The sequence below is a fragment of the Aythya fuligula genome, chromosome 6, assembly GCF_009819795.1.
Source record: "Aythya fuligula isolate bAytFul2 chromosome 6, bAytFul2.pri, whole genome shotgun sequence".
NCBI classification, from domain to species: Eukaryota; Metazoa; Chordata; class Aves; order Anseriformes; family Anatidae; genus Aythya; species Aythya fuligula.
The window spans coordinates 37,223,834-37,244,738 of NC_045564.1; the positions used below are offsets into that span (position 1 = coordinate 37,223,834).

Sequence of the window (20,905 nt, forward strand, 5' to 3'; positions counted from 1 at the left end):
GCAAAAGAAAAAATAGAGTTGTACAAGGGTAGTGATAGAGACCTGTCAGCTTGAGAACTTTTACCTCCATTATAAAAACTTAAAGTTATTAAAATAGCTGTACAGTTATTTCTTACAGTTAGAAGAAAAAAAAATGTATTAGCAATCTAAAGGAGATGAATGCATTTTTTTTCTTACCACTTGAAGTATATGTAATCCTACAATTTAAATAACAGGGCTGAGGATAAATAATTCAGAGAGGGGCAGAACATTTTGGGTTTGAATTCTGTCACAGGTATGTCTGTACTCATTTTCCGGTGAATAAACAGAGGAGGCTGATAAAAAGTGTCATTCTTGGCACTTGATATTCAAAGCCCCTTTAGCTTACCCTGTTTTCCATATGCACTATTTTTGCAAGAAAAGGAGCAGTAAGTGGTGTGATTCTGCTGCTGAGAACTGCCTGAATGAAACGTGTAGTGGAGTAGCTGCAATTTTGTAATCGTTGTAATTTTATAAGTTTCACTCAAATCCAGAAAGATGGGTTGATTTAGCTGATGCGTAAAAAGAAACCGTAGGTGAGCTACACGATTTCTGTTTCATGTATGGGTTTGTGTTTTGTAATCTGCAGAAGGCACTGGAGCAGCAGATGGAGAGTCACAGGGAAGCCCATCAGAAGCAGCTGTCCAGATTGAGAGATGAAATTGAAGAGAAACAGAAAATAATTGATGAAATCAGAGAGTATGTTCACTCACTATCACTTTCTTTGTTCCTGCACTGCTCTGTGACACTGTAGAACTGTTTTATGGTTGGTTTTGTTAGTCTTAATTCATATCTCTGTTTTAGAGACTCACAGAAAGTAGTATCCTTATGTGCAACAGCCAACACTTGAACTATTTTGCATTGTGGCTTAAAGGGTTGAGTTCTGTACTGAGGAGCTATTACAAATCTTTAAAGGTGGGGAGAAGAAAAGAAAAGAATACTGTCGTGGTTAATGGAAGCTTGGAGGAGAACAGATTTGGCAAATACAGGTTTTGAGGGCCTCTTACAGCTACTCATCCTGTCACAGACTCAAATGTGTCCCATTTTCACATCCTTAATATGTCTTCCTGATGTAGGTATGTAACTTCATTGGATACACCAGCACTTGGAAAAATAAGTTTTTTTTTTTTTTTTTTATTGTTCTCTTAAAAAATAAGAGTTCATAAAATCTAGGCAATCCTGACATGGTGTTCCTGCTTTCCACATTTATAGTGTGGCTAAATGATAATAGGGAAATAAGGAAGCAGGACAGAAAGACTGCAAGATCAGCACATGTCCTTTAAGATAAAGGAAACAAAAAAGGAGAGTTTATGGCTCACTGTTTAATTCTCCAAGGTTTTTAAAATAAAATCTGTTGTTTTTCAGATTCCTTAGTCTTAATGTTTTCCAGCATTTTGCAGTAGAGCTACTCAGTTTTATTTATGGAGACTTACCTCCATGTTTATGATCCTCAGGACCGAGCTGTACAGACTTTTTCTTTTGTGTTCTAGTATGAATCAGAAGCTGCAACTGGAGCAAGAAAAGCTGAGTGCTGACTATGATAAATTAAAAGTTGAGGACCAGGAAAGAGAAATGAAACTGGAAAAGCTCATGTAAGTGAACAATCTTCTCACCTGGTGTCTGTGAATATATAGTGTCTTAATGTGTCCACAGGAAATGCCCTACCGAGAAACCCTTGTGATGAATTATTCATACTGAAAGTACCATTTCAGTATCAAAGCCAACATGCAGTACTAATGAACGATTACTCTTTACTCTTTTTCTTTACATCATAGGCTTTTTAATAATAGATTTGCTAGTTGCTAAAAAGGTGTTTTAGAGCTCCAGTTTTATGAAATATCATGGTGTGTGTTAAAACCCCCATTACCTAATACACAGAAAAAAAATGAAAAGCAAAGAAACAAAAAAAAAAACAGTAACTGGGAAAAGATTTTAAAAACAGCTTAAAAAAAAAAAACAAAAAAAAAAAAAACAAAAAAAACACTTTCCTGGAAATGAGAAATACAACTTTCATATATGGACACACAAAATGCCAGCTAAAATGGACGTGGTGTCTCAGCCATTCCATGTGAGAAAGCTGCTTATTTGGGACAATCAAAGAACTACAAATAAAAAATTTGCTTATATCTGCAGATAATCCACTCAAACTGAATGTTGATTGATTCTCTTCTGTCTCATATGACTTTCACATTTTTGATTTGTGTTTAATGTTGTGATCTTTCTAGACTGCTTAATGATAAAAGGGAACAAGCAAGAGAAGATCTTAAGGGGCTGGAGGAAACTGTGGTATGTCCTATTGAAACGCTTTTTTTCCCTACTTCTGTCCTTGATGTATTACCAAAACGCTTATACCTGTGCTCATGAAAAAGACTAATTTATATCAGAATAGGCTAAATTTTCCTCAAATAGTGAAATTAATTTTCAAAATTTAAGATAAAATGCTACTGTTTCTGTCTCTTGTGGGAAATCTGTCTGTCTATTGGTACTCTGCTTTGTTGTTCCTTTAAATCCCCTAAATATCTTCGAGCTATCTTACATTAAAATTTTGTTCACATTTTTAGAGTTTAATAATTACTGCAATGGGAAGTAAAAATTAAGCATAGCAAATTACAGGAGGGCATGTGCCATTAAAGGCATGTGGTGTCTCATCCCTGCACAACCACATAAGAAGGCATCAGGCTCTGTAGGCACCGGGTGTCATCTGGATGACTATTTTGTGAAGGAAGGGGTCAGGAAGTTTCTGTGAGGCTAAGGTTGCTCTTACCAGCTTTGGAAAGATGGTTCTCTTCAGAATGGCTTTGGTGAAATATGGGATTGGTCGGAACTTGCTTATCTAGATGGATTCCTTCCCTGCAAATGATTTAGCATTTTTGTCCTTCTGGGAGTAGGAGCAGAGTTGTCCCATCTCGTGTCATACATCCAGTCTGGAGCAAGGTCAAAACTTTGCTGAGCCCCAGAAGCTGATGTATAGAAAAAGCTAAGCCTGGATTTTTGCCAAAGCTTAAAGAGCACTTTCACATCTTAAGTACCTACAAATAAGCACTCAGCCCCATTCAGTGAATTTGCTACGCTGTGAGCCCAGAGCTTTTTCACATAGCTGGCTGTGTGTAACCATGGCCAGTTCTGAGACTTCAGCTTTCATCCAGAGCAGAGGTGATGTATTTTCACAGGTGGCTTTGGAGTTGCAGACAGCACACAGCGATGCACTGGCAGGAGGAAGAGTGTGTGCTCTGGCTCTCTGTGAGTGCCTGAACTGGGCTGCTCGAACAGCCAATGCCTGCACGTCCAGGCAGGAACATCTCTATAGGCAAATCACATTAAAGTCCTATGAAGTCCTATTATCTACCTCAGAGGTGGTTTGTTCTGGTTTGTAACCCCAAACTATCTACGATGTCTTACTGGCCTGTTGTTTTTCCTGTCATTTGTTTCCAGGCAAGAGAACTTCAGACTCTTCACAACCTGCGCAAACTGTTTGTTCAAGATCTCACCACCCGTGTTAAAAAAGTAAGAATACACTCTTTTGAACCACAGGCTTGAGTCTTTTGAATCTTGAGTCTTAGTCTTTTTTTTTTTTTGGCACATTCTTTTGATTTGCTGGAATCCACTAGTACGTATGGGTACGAACTGGGATTTTTTTTTCAGTAACAGTGAGTAATCAAATTAAGAGTGTTCTGATATTTATCTAGGTTTTGGGTCTAATTTGTTAAGGAAAAGTCTTGGTAGTTAAGTGACATCCAGTTCAGTTACTGCATTCTGAAAGTTGGAATAATGGATACCAGAAATTACTCAATATAACTTGTGCTAACACATGCTACACACTGAATGAAGTTGTGTAAATATTAAAAGGCTTTACATTGCTTTTCAGTTCTTTCAAGTGGTTTAGGGGAAGAGTTTATTATTATTATTATTTATTTCTTGAGATTGAAACCCCTTATTTGCTAAAAATGTCTCCCAGAACTGGAAAAAGGGAAGTGCTTTTTTCCCCTAACGTCTGTGATTTTCCTGTTCAGGATCCCTACATAATTTTTAAGCAAGAATGGTTTATTTTCTTTATAGAAGGCAATACAGCCCCTAAATATCAAAGAAACAGATAAATTCTCTACAATTTGAGGCTCTGGAAGACTTTTCTGTCTTTGGCAAGCTTAAATTCAGAAATGCCTGAGCTTCCTCTTGAGTTTCTGCATGGTTTTGCTGAATCCTGGAACTCTCCTTGCAGAGCGTTGAGCTTGACAGCGATGATGGAGGTGGAAGTGCTGCGCAGAAGCAGAAAATTTCCTTTCTTGAGAACAACCTGGAACAGCTTACAAAGGTTCACAAACAGGTAGGGACTCTGCTTCCTTCCAGTGCCTAGTTACTATTTAATCAAAAGCTACTGTGTCTTTTTTGCTCATTAATAGTAAATGCTTCTGAAAATTCAGCCATGGAGAAATCTTGGCATATAACACTGTTCTGTAGTATTACAAATTACTTTTTTTTTTTTTTTTTAAACTTACATTTTTGTATGTTTAAGGAAATGGTACCTATAGTTCTCAACTAAATTTCTTGATGTTAGGAGCTGGTGTTAGAGCTGCTCTTCCCACTACCCTTACTTCTTGGCGTGTTGTTGTGGTTTAGCCCCGGCAGGCAGCTCAGCACCTCGCAGCCACTCGCTCACTCAGCGGGATGGGGGAGAGCAGCAGAAAGGTAAAAGTGCAAGAACTCGTGGGTTGAGATAAGGACAGCTTAATAGGTGAAGCAAAAGCTGCACGTGCAAGCAAAGCTAAGCAAGGAATTCATTCACTTCTCTTCCCTTTGGCAGGCAGGTGTTCAACCACATCCAGGAAAGCTGGGCTCATCACCTGTAACAGTTTCTTGGCAGGACACACGCCATCACCCTGAACATCTCCCCCTCCTCCTCCTTTACCCCAGCTTTTATTGCTGGAAATTGAGGTTTTCTGTGCAGCTGAAGGGCTGATGCCTTCCCAGGATGCTGAGGCTGGCCATCTCTGGGCACGTTAATCTGCTCCCTCTTTCTTAAGAGTTCCCCTTGCTGTGGGTGCCAGCCTGACCACTAGGAGGTGGAGGGGATGTGTGGGAGGCAAGCATGTAGGGAATAGGTTGAGAAAAGAGCCTTACCCTCTGCTTACCTGCAAGTCTGTATACATCAATGGTGTGTGTGTGTGTATATATATGGGCATATATATCTTGTTAGATAAAATTGGCTCATTTCTGCCAATGAGTAAACTTCCACCCTCTTAAAAGATGTCAGATGTCAGCATCATTGAGCTGTATCTCACTTCTCAGCTGCAGAGTACAAACTAGTAAAAGAGGCTTCTGGTTTCATGTCTGAATCGTAACATGACATTCTCCATTGCAGCTTTCTGAACCTGTGAGAGGCAGAGCGATCTCCAAGATTTGCTTTTTTTATTCCTGTAGAAATGCCAAAAAATGCAGGCACTGCTGCACTCTGACAAGTGTCCATTAAGGTTCAGTATTTTAAGGTTCCTGGTTAGCAGATGGTTTAAAGACCTAGTTTCTAAATGTGGAAACCAGGACGTGTTAATAATGTTTTTAATTTTACTGTTTTGCCTTTTTTGCACTCTGTTCATGCGTCTGCTGGTTTTTCAGATACAGATTTTTATAGCTCTCATTAGTGCATATTTACTCAAAAACAACCAAGGAGCCCGTGTCTCATAAGAAACTTAACTAAAAAATGACATTGGACTTGACCTGAATATGATCTCATTCTGCTCTTATTTCAAATTCTGTCGGGTAGAACATGTGCTCAACACTTTCAGAAAAAGCACATTGTGACAACTTTTTTTTTAAGCTTTGTTTCTGTTTTTCTTCTGGCACTCGGCCTGGACTAGCAGGTGTAAAACATTTTCATTTTCAAACAATGTGTGAATGTTACTGCATGCTGTCGCTTTGCTGTATTATTTATATGGTAGTTAAATCGTTTTCTTCCCTTCACTCCAAAAGGGGAGAATCGCTCCTTTGGAACAGTAATCTGTTGACTTTTAGCAGTGCTATAATTGTTCAGTAGAAATTGTACCATTTTTTCTAACTGAAATTCTGTTTGCATCAGGCTTTATTTGTCTAAAAGTGAATCCCCCTTCTGTTGCTTATAATGTTAGAAATTATTCGGAAAAGTGGAAACTTTATACTCCTCAAACACTGCTAAGAAATCACTTTGCAGTTTTTAAGTATTGAGAGGATCAAGTATTTGTGAAATGCCAGACACGTCCGTGTTCTGAAAAAAATGCAGTTTCTGTCACAGCTGCTCTGAGGGTCTGGAAAATTGGTTATCGCCCTGCAATGGATGGGTTTGTCCTGGAGCTTCACCCTTCAGGATCATCTGTGAAATCCTGTTGAGTGGAATAAACTCTCTTCTTCTTTGATCTTCCCGTGGAGCTTCAGCTGGACAAATGAGCAGCATGATTAAAAGAAAATAAATCACACCTGTTTCTTTCATTCAGGGCATACAAGGTGTGAAGAGGAATAGCGATGTTCTCTGCCTCCTTGTAAGAGGACCTCTCCTGCAGTTTCTCACAGGCAATTTTTGAAACTTCTCTTCTTGCAGTTGGTACGTGATAATGCAGATCTTCGTTGTGAGCTTCCTAAGCTGGAAAAACGACTTAGAGCTACGGCAGAGAGAGTTAAGGCCCTGGAGAGCGCACTGAAGGAGGCCAAGGAAAACGCCATGCGTGACCGCAAGCGCTACCAGCAGGAGGTAGATCGCATTAAGGAGGCTGTAAGAGCCAAAAACATGGCACGGAGAGCACACTCTGCTCAAATTGGTAAGGACACCCTGCTAAAGGGCTAGTGGTTGCTCACGTATTTCACAGTTGGTTTGTTTGCTCACGTTTAAATAAAGAGAGCTTTGAAAGCAGGAGTCCAGGGCAAACCACTGGGTCTGCTTCTCCCCTGTTGCACAAGAATCTTCAGAGAGTTCGCTTTTTAATAGAATATGCCCCACCTAAAGTTTAAAGTGCCTCAGCTATTTAGCTCAGTAAATAAATGGCATAATGGGTCTTGTGCACCGTTCCAACAACCTGAAACTTGTCTCTTTAAATTAGTCTCTCGCTTTCTTCCTGCTCCCCCACATACATTTGCTCTGCTTTCCAGCCCCTTCCTCTCTTTTTGTCTGATTACTACTCATGCTTTAATTTGGGCTGGGTAGAGCCAAATATTCCTATAAATTCAGTTGTATGGATTCAGATTGCACCACAGATATATCACACAAGACGAGAGGAACGATAGGACAGGTAAATGGCTCTGCAACCAGCAGAAAAGTGACTGTGTGGTTGGCCAAGGTACGGGAATGCAATGTGCATGATTACAGACTTAATTTCCAAGCACAGTTTCTTTTTGGTAAACAAGGAGGTTTGTACTAGAGGATAAAGTGAGATATAAAATCTTGTACAAACACCTAAATGTCCTTTTTCCATTTTCTTCTTTTACTCTGCAGCCAAGCCCATCCGCCCTGGTCATTACCCAGCGTCTTCTCCGACAGCTGTTCACGCCATCCGAGGGGGAGGGATGTCAAACTCCAGCTACTATCACAGCACCAAATAGACAAGAAGTAAGACCAAAGAAACTTACCCAACCGTTCTTTCTCTGATCACCCAGTTTTCTTGTATTTCAGTCCTGCTTTTAGCAGTATTTTTTCTCCTGGTTTCAGTGGGAGCCTTTAGCCTATGGTTTAACCGTGAAAATTAGTGATTTAAGTGAGGATTGCCTTGTTTAGAGCACTTTGCAAGCTGCTGCCCGGAGTTTTTATTTTAATGACTTATCACTTAAAACTTTTTTTTAATAAACTGAAATGCTGTTGCAAATCTGTACTGAAATTAGCACAGAGAGGTGTGAAACTCATGCAGTAAAAATAGAGTTCTAGGGGCTGCTTCGCTTTCTACTTTCTCTGACATGATGACGTTATCCTTGTTTTGATATTCCTTAAGGATAAAGACTTCTAGTAACTCACCCAGGAACTAGTTCCATGTAGCTGAAAAGTTACCAGCCACCCCTGTGCCTGTGCAGGAGCTGCCTGTGAACGAATAAGGATTTTTTTTCCTGGGCATAGCCCAAAATGGAAAGCATTAGAAGCTGAAAACATCGTGCTTTAGGGTGAGATACTACTTGAACGATGGATCCACATGGTAAACGTGCTTCTTCACAAGCATTTAACTTTTTCCTTCTGCCCATCGAGCACAGGGGCAGCCCCCAGCCCCAGCTCTCTCCCTCCATGCCCGTGAGCAGCCGTAATCAGCCGCCTGGGGGGCACGGAGCCCTGCAGCCCAGAGCAGGGGAAAAGCAGCCTTAAGTGGCAGCAGCACTGAACTCTCCAAACTTGAGTGTCAGAATTTGGCAAACTTTACTTTTACTTCTTTTGCTTGTACTCTTACTCAGCTCTCTTAGCTAAAAATATAAATATTTTGCTTTAGTGCAAGGGCTTGAGGGTTTCTGGGTCTTCTCCTAAGCAAAAATCTTGTCCCGGGAAGCAGATCTGCATATTCCCATGTGACTGCTTCATGTACTCAGCCTCCCATTAGATGCTCATCAGTTCTGAGATATTTTACATCTGTAATTATTTTAGTTGATAACTTTGTTACAGGCATATTAAGAGGTGGATGGCAGTGAGTGGCTGTGAGAAGCAGCCAACGGACTGCTAGAAAGTCTTTCCAAGTCTGGCTTTTTTCTACTCCAGAGGATTAATTCTGTCTTACGACTCTTTTCTGATAATACGTGGTTTCCTTTAGGCATCTGGCATTCTTGGGTGTGTTTTTCTTTTTTTTTTTCTTTGAGAATGCTTCGTGTCATGCATGCATGCAAACCATCCATCACATCAGTCAAGCTTTTATTGTGTTGTGTGGATTGTTTCTGTTCATTGTGTTTTCTGTGAGCCCTGTAGCTGCAAGCAACATATTTTTGCTGTGGATGAATTAGGGCAAGTCTTTGCTGAGTGCTTCAGTGCATTAGTTGATTTTGAGCTGAAATTTGCTTTTCCGTCTCACAGGAATGTTAGCCCTTATCTACTTCTCTGCATTCCCATGAATGAGCAAAGGGAAAAGAGTGTGATAAAGGGGTCTATAAACTATTTCCAGCCATACATAATAACTGCTCTGCGGGGGAAAAAAGCTGCTACCTGCCTAAGCTGGGCAGGGCTTTAATATACCGGCTGCTGCGGAATGAAAACTGGCAGGCTGGAGTAGGCCACACACTAGGGGTAGGCACACGTCAAGCGAATAGCTGTAGATTAATAAAAGTCATTAACAAAGCAAATACACGTAAAACTAGTTGGGCATATAGTAAGATAGGACTTTAGATGGTAATAAAACCAGTCAGAGTCTCTCTTTCAAACGTTTTAGATGCTGAGCCTTATATTTGAGGTTGGCGGAGGAGATTCAGGCTGCGCTTGGAGCACGTCACTGAGTAGCTCGTGGACAATGGGGGTGGAGAAAAAGAATAGGGAAGGTCTTAGAAGAAGCTGGCTAAACTTAGGGATTTATGGTTTCTGAAAAAAATAGGGGGAAGAAGATCTGAAAACCAAATGGAAGTCCTGCAGATTGGAATGAAGCCAGTTAAAAAGTGTGTGTTTCTTAGCTGATAGTAATGCTCCTTTCTGGCTTTTATCAGACTGAAACTCCTTGCTGCTCAAGATTCAGTCTAACACTTAGCTGTACAATGTCATATAGACTGTAAATAAGACAACAATTGGACATGTCATGCTGCCATTGCTTCTTCAGAGAACTGTATTTCTTAGGCTTTATTTTTACTTTTTTTTTTAACCCAGTTAAGGTCTAGATTTTTTTTTTTTTTTTTTTTTTTTTTTTTTTGCACAAATGTAGAAGGATCTCTTGAAGATACAGTGAATTAAGGCTGATTAAAAAAGGTCAGTTCTCATTGGCTTTGGTCCTTTGATTAAAAACATTGTTGGCAAATTGCAAGTATTTGTCTGCCAAATGATTTGAGGAGTATTATAGTAAGCTGGGTTCTCTAAGCCTGTCGGATGAAAGCCCGGGGACCTAAGTTAAGAGTATTAGTAAAGGTGTTACTTCTGCAGGGAACATTTTATAAGAGTTATTTTCATAACATTGTTGGCAGTCCCACCATATGACCCGTGCTCTTGAAGAGCACAGTTCTACCCAGGTAGGTGTAGCACAGAGCTTTCTTTTCTATTCCTTTAGCAGCAGTGAAATAAAAATGACTTTTCTAGATAAATGTTTGCTGTCAAGTCACGTGGCCTATCTCTGGAATGAAAATTTCATATCAGGACGAGGGGAAATTTGTCTTAGGCTCATTCATCATTCGCAGTAAAGATAATAACCACTTATTGCTGCTGGAGTGGTCAGTGATTAGGAGTTATTAACCAGAGCAGACGACCCCATCAATGACAGCCAGCAGTGCTTTGGCTGTTTGTACAAAGTTTGCTGGTAAAGTTTGTTCTGCAGAGCTGGGCAAGCCTCTGAGGCTGGTCAGGGCCAAGTTCAGCCTGGTTTGGGCCACATTGCCTGGTGCTGATGAGCGTTGTGTAAGGAGGTGATTTCTACCCCCAGAAGTTTAGCGTTTGGATAACAGCAGATGGGAGAGAAAGAAACGTGGGTGTTAATAAAATGTCAGAAATTGCAAATTGCTGGTAGCTGGCTTAAACAGAAGACTCGGTGGGCCAAGGAACGGCTCTCTGAGGCAATTCCTTACGCTGTCTGAATCGCAGACATTTTCAGAAATATGGCTGCAATGAACTTGTTACCTGGGGCACACCTCAAAGCTAGATCTGATGGAATTAGGAGAAAGGGAGTTTGCGTTGGCGTGGCGAGAAGGTAATTGCTGCAGTAGGAGCCCTGACGGGGTGCAGTGCATTTCTGACCCCTGCCAGGCAGTGGTCATCAGCTGCCTCCACAGGATGCCTGTGCCAGTGTTTGACCACCCTCAAATAAAGAAATTCTTCCCCATGTCCAGTCTGAGCCTCCCCTGGCACAGCTCTTTGCTGTTCCTGCCATCAGTCCCCAGGGAGCAGAGCCTGGTGCCTGCTGCTGTAATTCCCTCCTCCAGGGTGTCAACAGCACCTCCCAGCTCGGTGTCACTGGCAAACTTTATTCTGTTTTAATAAAAAATAGCTGAAATACATTCTCCAGTTTCTGAATTCTGTGGGGAGAAGTATACTGAAAAACCCTGAGAGCACAATACTCCCCATTTGGGAAGAGCTGCAAGTCTGATCGTGTGGAAAGCTGCTTTGGTTTCTCTGCTGGTCAACTACAGAGCTTAGTTCTATACTGTTATATTTAAAACTATATTTAGGAGTAGTTTCTAAGTGCAACTAAATACAGTGCAGGCTTCGAAAAGGTTAATATATATTTTTTCAAAGAGCATGCATTCTTACGTACATACATGTACATGGTGATGTTTTCCATGTGGCAAAGGGAGAGGCGAGCCATGGTGCTGCTGCACTTCTGCAGCCTGTGACTTGTTCAGGATTTTCTCCAGGTGGAGCAGAGATCATCTTTAGGTCTGCTTTGATTACATCATGGACCTAACGTGGCCCAGGCCAGGTAGGGCCAAGGTGCATGGGAAGGATATGCAGTAAATGGCTGAGCAGCAGGCCAAAGGGTAATGCTGATACCGATGATACTGACCTGCAGATCTTCATCCACCCCCGAGCACACTGGTGGGTGAGCACTGGGGGTGCTCAGGTGCCCCGTGCCGCCTGTCCTGCCCTTCTCATATTTGCTCAAACTCAACCAATGCCTCATTTTGAAAGCGAAGAGACAAAGTGAAATGAAGATATGCCAACAATTGCAGTAATGCTCAGTCATCGCTCGCTGGAATTATTAAAGTGACTTGTAGGGGATTGGAATTTGTGAAACACGCTGTGCAAACAGGCTCTTGACTAAATGGCTTCCCTTATCCTGAAGTCTCTGGTATGTTCCCAGCACCTCCCCGTCCTTGAGCAAGATGAATAACTATATTTAATCTAGCCAGACCACAGATTAATCTAGGCAATAAGAGGCATGAATTAATAACCAGCCTGGTTTCCTTGAAGATGTTAACAAGGATGACAACTAGGAGGAACTACAATTGCCACTGCTAAATCGGGGTAAATTTAAAAAAAACAGCGAGGAGATGATTCTTTATAATACTTTGATCTTTAATACCAAAAGGTTTTGTTCTAAATTATCATACAAGAAAACGTTTAATTAAGTAAAACATTGCTTTTGTAAGACTGATTTTATACTAGCTATTTTAAAAAAAGAAGTGACAGGCACATTCAGTTACTCATCTGTTGCTTTCCATATGGCTAATGGGAACTGCATAGCAATTTGAAATGCAACAGTTTTTAAAAGTCTGTGTTTCAAATTACTTATTTAATATTATTATTCATTCAAATGCCTACCAGGATATATGCAAATAATATAGATATCAGGAAAGTACTTTTCTGCCAGGAGACCTGTGCAGCTGAAGGATTTTTCTGGATTTGTCATTTCTTTTTGTTCCTTTCATTTTATAATATGTTTGCAAGTTCGATTGCAGTTACATTCGTTACTTGTTAATTGAGATATGCACACATCTGTTCTTCAGCACGTCCAGGTGACTAGCAGTAGAGAGGAAAATCCCATTAAAAGAACAAAGAGATAAAGGGGAGGGGGGAGAAGTCAGACCTTTAGCTCGTGTTTGAGGATGTATTTAGACAAGCCATGAATGCCGTGTTACTGGTGGCAAAAGAATGAATTTCATCAAGATAATGGTTTCATTATGACTCTGCCAATTTGTGGGCTGGAAACTTTAAAATTAGACCTGACAAAAATTCCCCTCCGAGGCTGAGTGAGCTCATGTCATGAATTATTAAAACTGTGCTTCCCCTTGCTGTTGTCGTGGCTGTTTGTGTGCCGCGCGTCGGGTTTCCGTGCAGCATAGGTATCAATTATTTGCCGCGTTGCGTATCTGCCTTCTCATCTAAAACCTCCACTAATTATCGTTACCTTTCTTGCTCTCTTTTGACAGGTCAGTTCCACTTAGCATGTTAAGGACTGTCATTAAGTCACTAGTTTCTTTTTTCCCTCCTCTTCAACCCGATCCACGTCCCGTTCATCCTGCGCTTCCTACAGCCATCTGCGATGCACCGGTCCTAGGTATTTTTGAGCTTCGTAGGATCTCCACGTGTACAGAAGTGTTCGGCTCAACTCTTCTACAGATACTTGTACAATGTATTTAACATAACCATCTAAGTAAGGATAGGAAGTCTGCCACTCAGAATCGCTCACTGACTGCGTTTGACCCCTTGGCGCTGGTTAGGTTGGGGCCTCTCCACTCAGATCGATGCTTCTCGAAGTCCTCTCTTGCATCAGTAAATCCCAACTCCTGGCATCAAAGAATTAATTATTCAGTGACCAAGTGCCATCAAAGGCAGGTGATTGTGCTCAGTCATGACTGATTTACTGTATAATATACATATTATTTTATATTTTTAGGGGATGAAAATGTGCTGCTATATGGTTTAATTTTACTGCTTACATTTTTGGAAGTAAATTTCCCCAAAGAACCATTTGTAATATCCTGATAAAAAAAAATCTTTGGACTGTACAAAATAACCTTTATTGCAGTACCTGGTAAAGATCAAACGGGATGCAGAGAAATCTGTTAGTATAGGTCTAGGTTTTTGAAGTGTGGTAGTGACATGAATATATCTGTGTGACCTATCTTAAATTTGAGATCTGATCTGCTTGTAGTTCTCCCTACGGTGGTGGGTTTTCCTGGAGTGTGATGGCTAGCCATGTGTTCGTAAGCGTTGTTCTCTCTGAGATTTTGAAAGCTTTCAGAATGCTGCAGAAGCCTTGTCTTGGGAAAGCCGACAAGCATCCCCCGCTCCCCTTCCCACATGCCTTCGGCAAGCCCCGATCTGCTCACACCGGAATTCAGAGGCGGCAGCGAGCAGCCCCCTGCCGGAACAGACGCTACCTTAAAGAAACAAAAAATCCCCTCAAAGCCCCAGGCCCTGCCTTAGAAAAGAATATTATACAGAGAGGGTCCAAAAGGAGGTGAGGGTTACGTACTCAAGCTGTCCTTTGCAGACCAAATTTGGGAGTTGGATGTGTTAGGAGATGAAGAGCGTATTGCAAGGGGAAGAGAATGTATTTCCTGCTCGTGTATTGCCTCGTTGCAACGTGCAAGCCATCCTACAGATAGGACACCAGTGCTCACCGAGCTAAGGATGAGACCACCTGCCTTCCCTGGACCTCTCCGGTGCCAGACGGAAAGTTTCCACCTTTTCAGCAAGGGGGCACTGGAATCCTTCTGGGAAAGCTCAGCCAGCAGGTAGAAGCTATTGCTTCTCCTCCGTGCCTACTGCTTCTGCCACACACATATCCTCATCCTTCAAATGCACGGTAGCCAACCCGAGCTCTTAAGGAAGCGTGGCTTTTAGGAAGGTTACAGCCGAGCATAGCCCTCTAGTCTTCTTTTGCAGACGTTTGCTCTTACTTAATTTGAGACTTATATATATTTTTTTTAATTTCTGAATGTGTTCACGTTATTAGACATAAAACTATTTAGGTAATGTAGAGCCTTTTTGAAAGATTGTGAATTGACTTTAGTTTTTTTTTTTTTCTACTGAAGTTATTTAGGTTCTTGCAAAGTAAGTTGGACTTAATTTAACTTTTTTTTTTTTAATGTTGCACTATGTCGGGGAGCATTTTGCTAAAATATTTAATGAAGTTGCAAATTTGCATGTATTTAATTTATTTTGTATTTTTCAAAGTTTTATATTTTCTTTATGTGCATGTGCACTGCCAGGAAAATGAACTGTGAACTTGCCATATGCAATCTTTAATAAAATGACTAATTCAGAGCTACTCTGTGCTATCTTATCAGCTCTTCAGAGCTGAAATTTCTACTATGAACTCATTATCCTCTTGTTTTGGTTCTAAAGCAGTTGTCTTAAGAAAAAAAAAAAAAAAGAATACCAAATTCTTAATTTCTGTCAAAGATTTTGTATTGTAGTATAGCTTCTGCTCTGTCTTGACTTCAGAGTTTATGAAGGAATTGCATTTAAATGCAGCATTAGCTTAAAAAATTTCATAAGTTCCTCGCACCATCATCATTAGTTACATGTGACAGTTTAGACAGCTTTCTTCAGCTTGAGGAATAAGTTAGCTTTGACGTCTCTTAATTGCGCTAGTGCTGATCAGCCAGTCAGTTCACCTAGCTAAAATAAAGCGAGTTTCTCCAAGTTAACTTCTGCATCAAGGCTGTAAGAGGACTTTCTAAAACTGAAATGACAACAAGATGCATTAGGTTAAATCCTCAAAAAGAAATACCTAAGATACTTACTCAATTGGAAAATATTACATCGGTCAATTGAACTTATTTTGCTTCTGGATTCTTGTTTTGTACGCCTATTTTAATTAGGCAATTTAAGTTTGTATTGCTTACTGTATATTCAACTTTTGTACCATTTTTAAGTCTTACACATTTTATACATAGAAATGAAAACCACACATCTGCTCTGCAGAGATCAAACCCTGTCTTTTGCTATATCCACTACCTGATGCTATCTTTCTTTGCTCTTTGAATGTTGTGTTATATTTATTCTTAGGCTAATTTTAAAGTTGTGATTTATATAGCGCAAATTAAATTTGTTGTGCATGGGACAAATTTTGGTGGAGACACTGTTCACAAATGGAAAACGTACTTCAGAAGAAAATAAAATGCATATTGTTCTTTTTGCTAGTAATAAAAAAACATTTCCTGCTCACCTGAGCTTCTCTTAATGATATGTTCAGATATCTTGTGTTTGTCCTTGAATTCATGTTTCATTGACTTGTTTTCTCAAAAGCAAGGAAAGTTAAACCTGGGAAGATCTTGGCTGACACATTTTAAGTTTGTATTTTACTCAGCAAGGGTGAAATTGGATTATCCTGAAAATATTGAAAGTGTTGTTTTTTGTTTTTTTTTAATAAGTCAAAAAAATGGTGATTTCTGCCAACAGACTTTATGAGTAACTTTTAAATATAATTTTAGAAAGCCATATGGATTAAAGTACACATTTGCCTGAAATTTTGATAAATAAGGATTGGAGGTGAAATAAATAATTTTAACATTGTTTCATTTGGGTAAAAGGATATTTAAACCTCATGGAGGTCCTAAAGGAAGAGGCCTAATCAACTTTCCATTACTAGAGGAGGAAGTCCCTGTGTAAACACGATGGCAATGTATCAGCTGGATATTAAAGGAATTAAAAACTAAATGGGCAGGATAATCTGATTCTACCCTTGCTTTGATTTTCGTCTTTGCTGTGCCTGTATGAACTGAAGTGCACTGGACGAGGTCTGCTGTCCTGGACGAACACCGCTGCACGCCTTCGTCTCTCGCTCTCACAATCTTGTCCATTCGAACCACGTTTCGTGGTGGGAGAACCGCAGGGGTTGAGGCATTCTGTAGAATTATACATGTCTAGTTTGTAAAGTGTGTAACGTGTACTGCAGATGTGTATTCTCTGGGCTCTATGTATCTTTACAGTAGTGTTCATTTTAGGAAAAAATAAAGTGTGGACACGTTTTGCTGGTAACAAGGGGAAATTTTTTTGCCATTGCATCGAGCAATGCTGAAATGTATTAAACTCTTGGTAGCAGATCTGAACCCTTCTTCCCCCATCCCATGGAGATAAGTATTTTATCTTCGTTCTAAAATTCTATCAGAAATGGATGGATACACTGGCAGACTGCATGATGTATCATTTGAAAACCGTTACAGTGGAAAAATAAAACTGAACTAAACTTTGCAGTGTGCGTGTCGTGTGACAGTACCTACAGCAGCTCTCCCCGCCTGGCAGCTCAACGGGGCCACACGTTGAGGATGCTGGCAGGATTTTAGCCTTTCCTCTAAGTGAAATGGGAGGGAAATGAACACAGGATATTATTTTTATTTTTTTATAATTGTGTCTTTTCTACGACGTCTCTGTGGAAGTCTTCTTCCTATTCTTTTTCAGTAGCCTGCAGGGTGACAGGGCGACTCTTCCACTTACCCTTTGCATACATTTCCATTTTTATAGAAACATTACGCACACTTTATATACAGTGTAAGGGAGTTAAAAGTTCCTGCCTGCTTGTCACCTCCCTGAAGTTATGCTTGGGAGCTTCATAAACTGCTTATTTTCTCAATTACCTCCTTTTCCACTCAGCAATGCAAATGTGCGGCAATCCAGAATGTCTGCTGAAAGGGATTGTGCTGCGTTTGTTGGTGAATAGGTTTCTAATGAGGATGATGTGGATTTGTACCATTATTTACGTCTGCTCATGCTGCTTCTGCTCAGGGTCTGTGAGGAGTACAAGGAGGCCGTGTCGGCCAAATGCTGATCACCAAGAGCAAGGCAAATACCACCGAGCAGCGATGTGTTTATAAAAGCAGTAATTAAATAGATTAGTATGTAATTGTGCTGATCAACCCAGGGTGCTGAATAGGGACAGAGCAGCGTCATAGCTGATGTAGAAATCAGCCTGCTACAATTTGGAGCGCCACAGTCAATTATTTATGGGTCAAAATGACTTTATGGACATAAAACTTTTATTGTGAAGGCCGAATGCTGCCTCCTCATGCTGGCTGAGGTACTGGACATGGGCTGAGGAGTGATGGCTCTGTCGGGGAGGAAGATGAGGAGGAGGAGGAAGAGGCTGTCCAGGTCAGACAAAATTTGTGCTGCGGTGAGCAGGAAGACGAAAGCAAACACCGCAGAACCCGTGAGTCAAAGTGATCTTTGTGAGATCTGTAGAGATAAAGCCTGTGCCTGGGGGGTGAATTCAACCACAGGGCAGCGTGCGAGCAGATCCCTGCACTTTCCTCATCAGAATGCTGTATGGCCCCGGTTAATTAACCCTCAACCAAAACAACGTGAACTGCCGTGTCCATTTCCAACAGTCAGCCTGCGCAGGAGTACAGGGAAAAGTAAAAGGGGGTTGAAACCCTAGAAAAAGCGAGTGGAAACCCATAAAAGTCCATTTTTGCCCAACTGCGCACGCTGTCTCGGAGCACCACAGCTCCGTGAGGGCCGCCCCGGGGCGGGCGCGGGGGTGTCCGAGGCGCTGCCTCCCCGCCCCGGCCCCACCTCCGTGAGGGCAGCCCGCCTCCTGCCCGGCCTCCACCGGCACCAGCACCGGCACGGAGGTGGCTGGGGAGCGGGTGAGTGCTCCGGGACGGCTGCTGGTGGCGGTGGTGGCGGGGGAGAAGGGGAAGGAGCCCGGCAGAGAGCGGCGCGGACCGGGCGCGGAGCCCCCTGAGGGCGGCGGGCTGAGGGCTGAGGGCTGAGGCGCGGCCGGGGGGCAGCCGGCTTTGGCTCCCCGTGAGGGCAAGAAATGCTTCGGGCTGCCCCCTAGGAGTTCAAAGCAGGGTGAAATGAGCCCGCTCCGTGTGGACAGGTGGCTGTGGAGGCTGTCATGGGGCGTGCTTGGTGCTTACAGAGGGGTGTTGGTGAGTTTCTGTGCGGGCACCACCAGCTCGGGGTGGCACCACACGCGCCAGACCTGTGGGTGCTTTGGGCAGCTCGGTGCCCAGAGCCAGGTGAACACGGTTTGTGGAGATAGAGCGGGTGTGCGAGGCTCGTCTGGTTCATTCCTGAGGGAATGAACCGTCAGGAAAATCTGCCCCTACGGCTCCCCAGCCGTCAGGGGTAACGCGGGCAGAGCCCGGCACCGTGCAGGGATCGGGGAGATTGTGCACTGCAGCCTCCTTCCTAATGCGGTACTGGTGATCCCAGGTGCTCAGGGAGTGAGTCAAGTCTCCCTCCCTCCATAAACATGTTTTTGTTTAAAATAAGCAAATGTTAAGTGTTGAGATTGCTGTTTCGCAGGCTGGGTTCGAGCCGCTAAGGTTAGAGTTTCCAACCTCCCTGCTTAACTAAGAAATGAGCTTCCCGTCTGAGCGCTGCCTCTCCTCAGCGAGATTTTAGGAAAAGCCCAAAAAAAACACACCATAAAGTTTACGATGACGGAGAACAAAGTCCTCCCTCGCCTCCGAGAGCGGGCGCAGCAGGCAGGCGAAGGAGAGCGGGGAAAGCCGCATCCTCCCCTCAGCACGGACCTGCAGGTGGATGCCAGAAGTCATTGCTGATGGCCACGCCGTGGGGTGGACGAAGGCAGTTGTCCTGTTTGTTACAAATGATTCATGGATCTCTGCTCTTTTGCTCTTCCAGGCGATCCACAATTACCGCAGCTAGCCGTGCTGCTGGTGAGACTTTCCCCCTTCCTGTCACGCATTGCTTGCTGTAAGTCAATTAGCGTTCCCCAGCGTGGTAATTGCAGCATTCTCTTCGCAGCCGGTCGCGTCCTGTAAACCACATCCCTTGCAGAGGGGTAATCGTGGGCCTTTTGCCTGAACCAGATTTTGTCAGGGCTGGATCTCCAGCACTTGACATTCGGCGTTCTGGCTGTGTGCTATCGACTGTCAGGAGTCCAGTAAATCCCGTAAGCAGCTTACGTAGGCTGGATCCCGGGTGTTGATCCTCGAAGCAGAGGTGCTGCATCCCACCCCCGGCTGGCAGCGGATGCTGGACGCGTTATCTGGCAGCAGGGAGCTGCGGTCTGGCTGCTGGGGCGGCGCGGGGTTGGCAAGAGCACGGTGCTGCAGGGGAAAGAAGCTGCCTTACAAGAACGGGCGCCTTTTCCTGCACCCCTGGGAACTCCAGAGCAGAGACAGCCACATCTTGCTAGCTGGTGGCCTGATACACACCAGCCGGGCTGTTTATGAAGAGCTTTTCCTGCCTTGTTCGCCGTTTGCCCAGGCTTCAGCTGGGGGAGAAGAGGTGGGGAATGTCTCCTCCTCCTGCCCTGTCGATGCTGATGATGAAAGTTGTGTCGGTTCTGTAGGAGAGCCCTGTGGGAGACCAAGAGCTGCTTAAGTTGCAGTGTAGAAGCCACCAAGGCTGGTGTGTGAGTAGTGCGATGCATCCTGCAATAAAGAACTTGGAAACAGAGGTGAGAGAGAGAATGACAGCACCTGGCGTGTCAAGGAAGGAAAGCTTCATAGCTCTCAAGGAGAGTGAGGAATTTGAAGAGTGAAAAGTTTTCTGGAGTTGTCTTTTCTCAGAGAAATAATCCCACCTCCCCTCTGCTTTACCAGATTGAGGCGTTCTTTAGAACAAAATTCTTAAAACAAATTTTGCTCATAAATTCTGATAGTTTAGAAATTTTCCTGCTTTTTTATTTTGAAGTCTAAATTCCCCAGTGTTTTCTTCGCTTCCTTCACATCCATAACCTGAGCTCCGTGGATTCAAAGGGAAGCCGTGCGTCGTGTGTGTGACTTAGAGGACCCCTGGGCATTGCTGGCAATTAGCTTCCTGTGAGATTCGTTAGGATGTGAGACTTCATGGCCCAGACAGCAGCCATCTGATGGCAGGGCTGGATATTCTGGACGAGGATCCTGAAGCAGAGGCTCGGTGTCCCTGCTGGCAGGCGCTGCTTTTTTGGCAGAGCACGAGGGCTGCAGCCCCCGTTGGCTTTGCAGTGGCGCCGCGCCAACAAAGCTGGAGCTGGAGTTCTTGCCCGGAGCTTGGGGCTTTTTGATGTTTGAGCTGCAGGCTTTGGAGGGGAACCAAAGCAGGGGAAAATGACATTCATTCGGTGGGGGTTTTTGTCTAGATTTGGCTTTGATATTTAAATAAATCTAGACTGCGCTGTGCAGCCTGTGAAATAATTGAACAAATCCCGTTGTTAATATCACCTCACAGACCTGGAAGTGGGACAGCAGAGGATTAGTGTACGGGTGCTTTTGTTAAAAGAACCAGGTTTTAGCTATGTACTAACTTGCTGAACGGTTCTAGATCAGTCATTTATCTTCTTCTGCCTATTTCTTGTCTCATTAGTATGAATAACGACAGCTTTTCCGTCTCCCTGACTTGCTGCGAAGATCAGTCAGTTATTTCTGA

The 20,905-nt window shown here is 42.8% G+C and overlaps 1 protein-coding gene across 1 annotated transcript in view; it reads left to right on the forward strand.

Annotated features, from left to right (window-relative positions):
• KIF5C (kinesin family member 5C) overlaps positions 1 to 13,620 on the forward strand; it is a 58,810-nt gene extending 45,190 nt beyond the window's left edge. Inside the window, exons 19-26 of the mRNA XM_032190417.1 lie at positions 608 to 717; positions 1,509 to 1,610; positions 2,244 to 2,304; positions 3,451 to 3,522; positions 4,235 to 4,339; positions 6,581 to 6,797; positions 7,469 to 7,582; positions 12,997 to 13,620. Coding sequence (XP_032046308.1) covers positions 608 to 717; positions 1,509 to 1,610; positions 2,244 to 2,304; positions 3,451 to 3,522; positions 4,235 to 4,339; positions 6,581 to 6,797; positions 7,469 to 7,575 — 774 coding nt within the window. The 3' untranslated portion in view covers positions 7,576 to 7,582; positions 12,997 to 13,620. The remainder of the gene's footprint in view (positions 1 to 607; positions 718 to 1,508; positions 1,611 to 2,243; positions 2,305 to 3,450; positions 3,523 to 4,234; positions 4,340 to 6,580; positions 6,798 to 7,468; positions 7,583 to 12,996) is intronic.
• Positions 13,621 to 20,905: the final 7,285 nt, after the last annotated feature.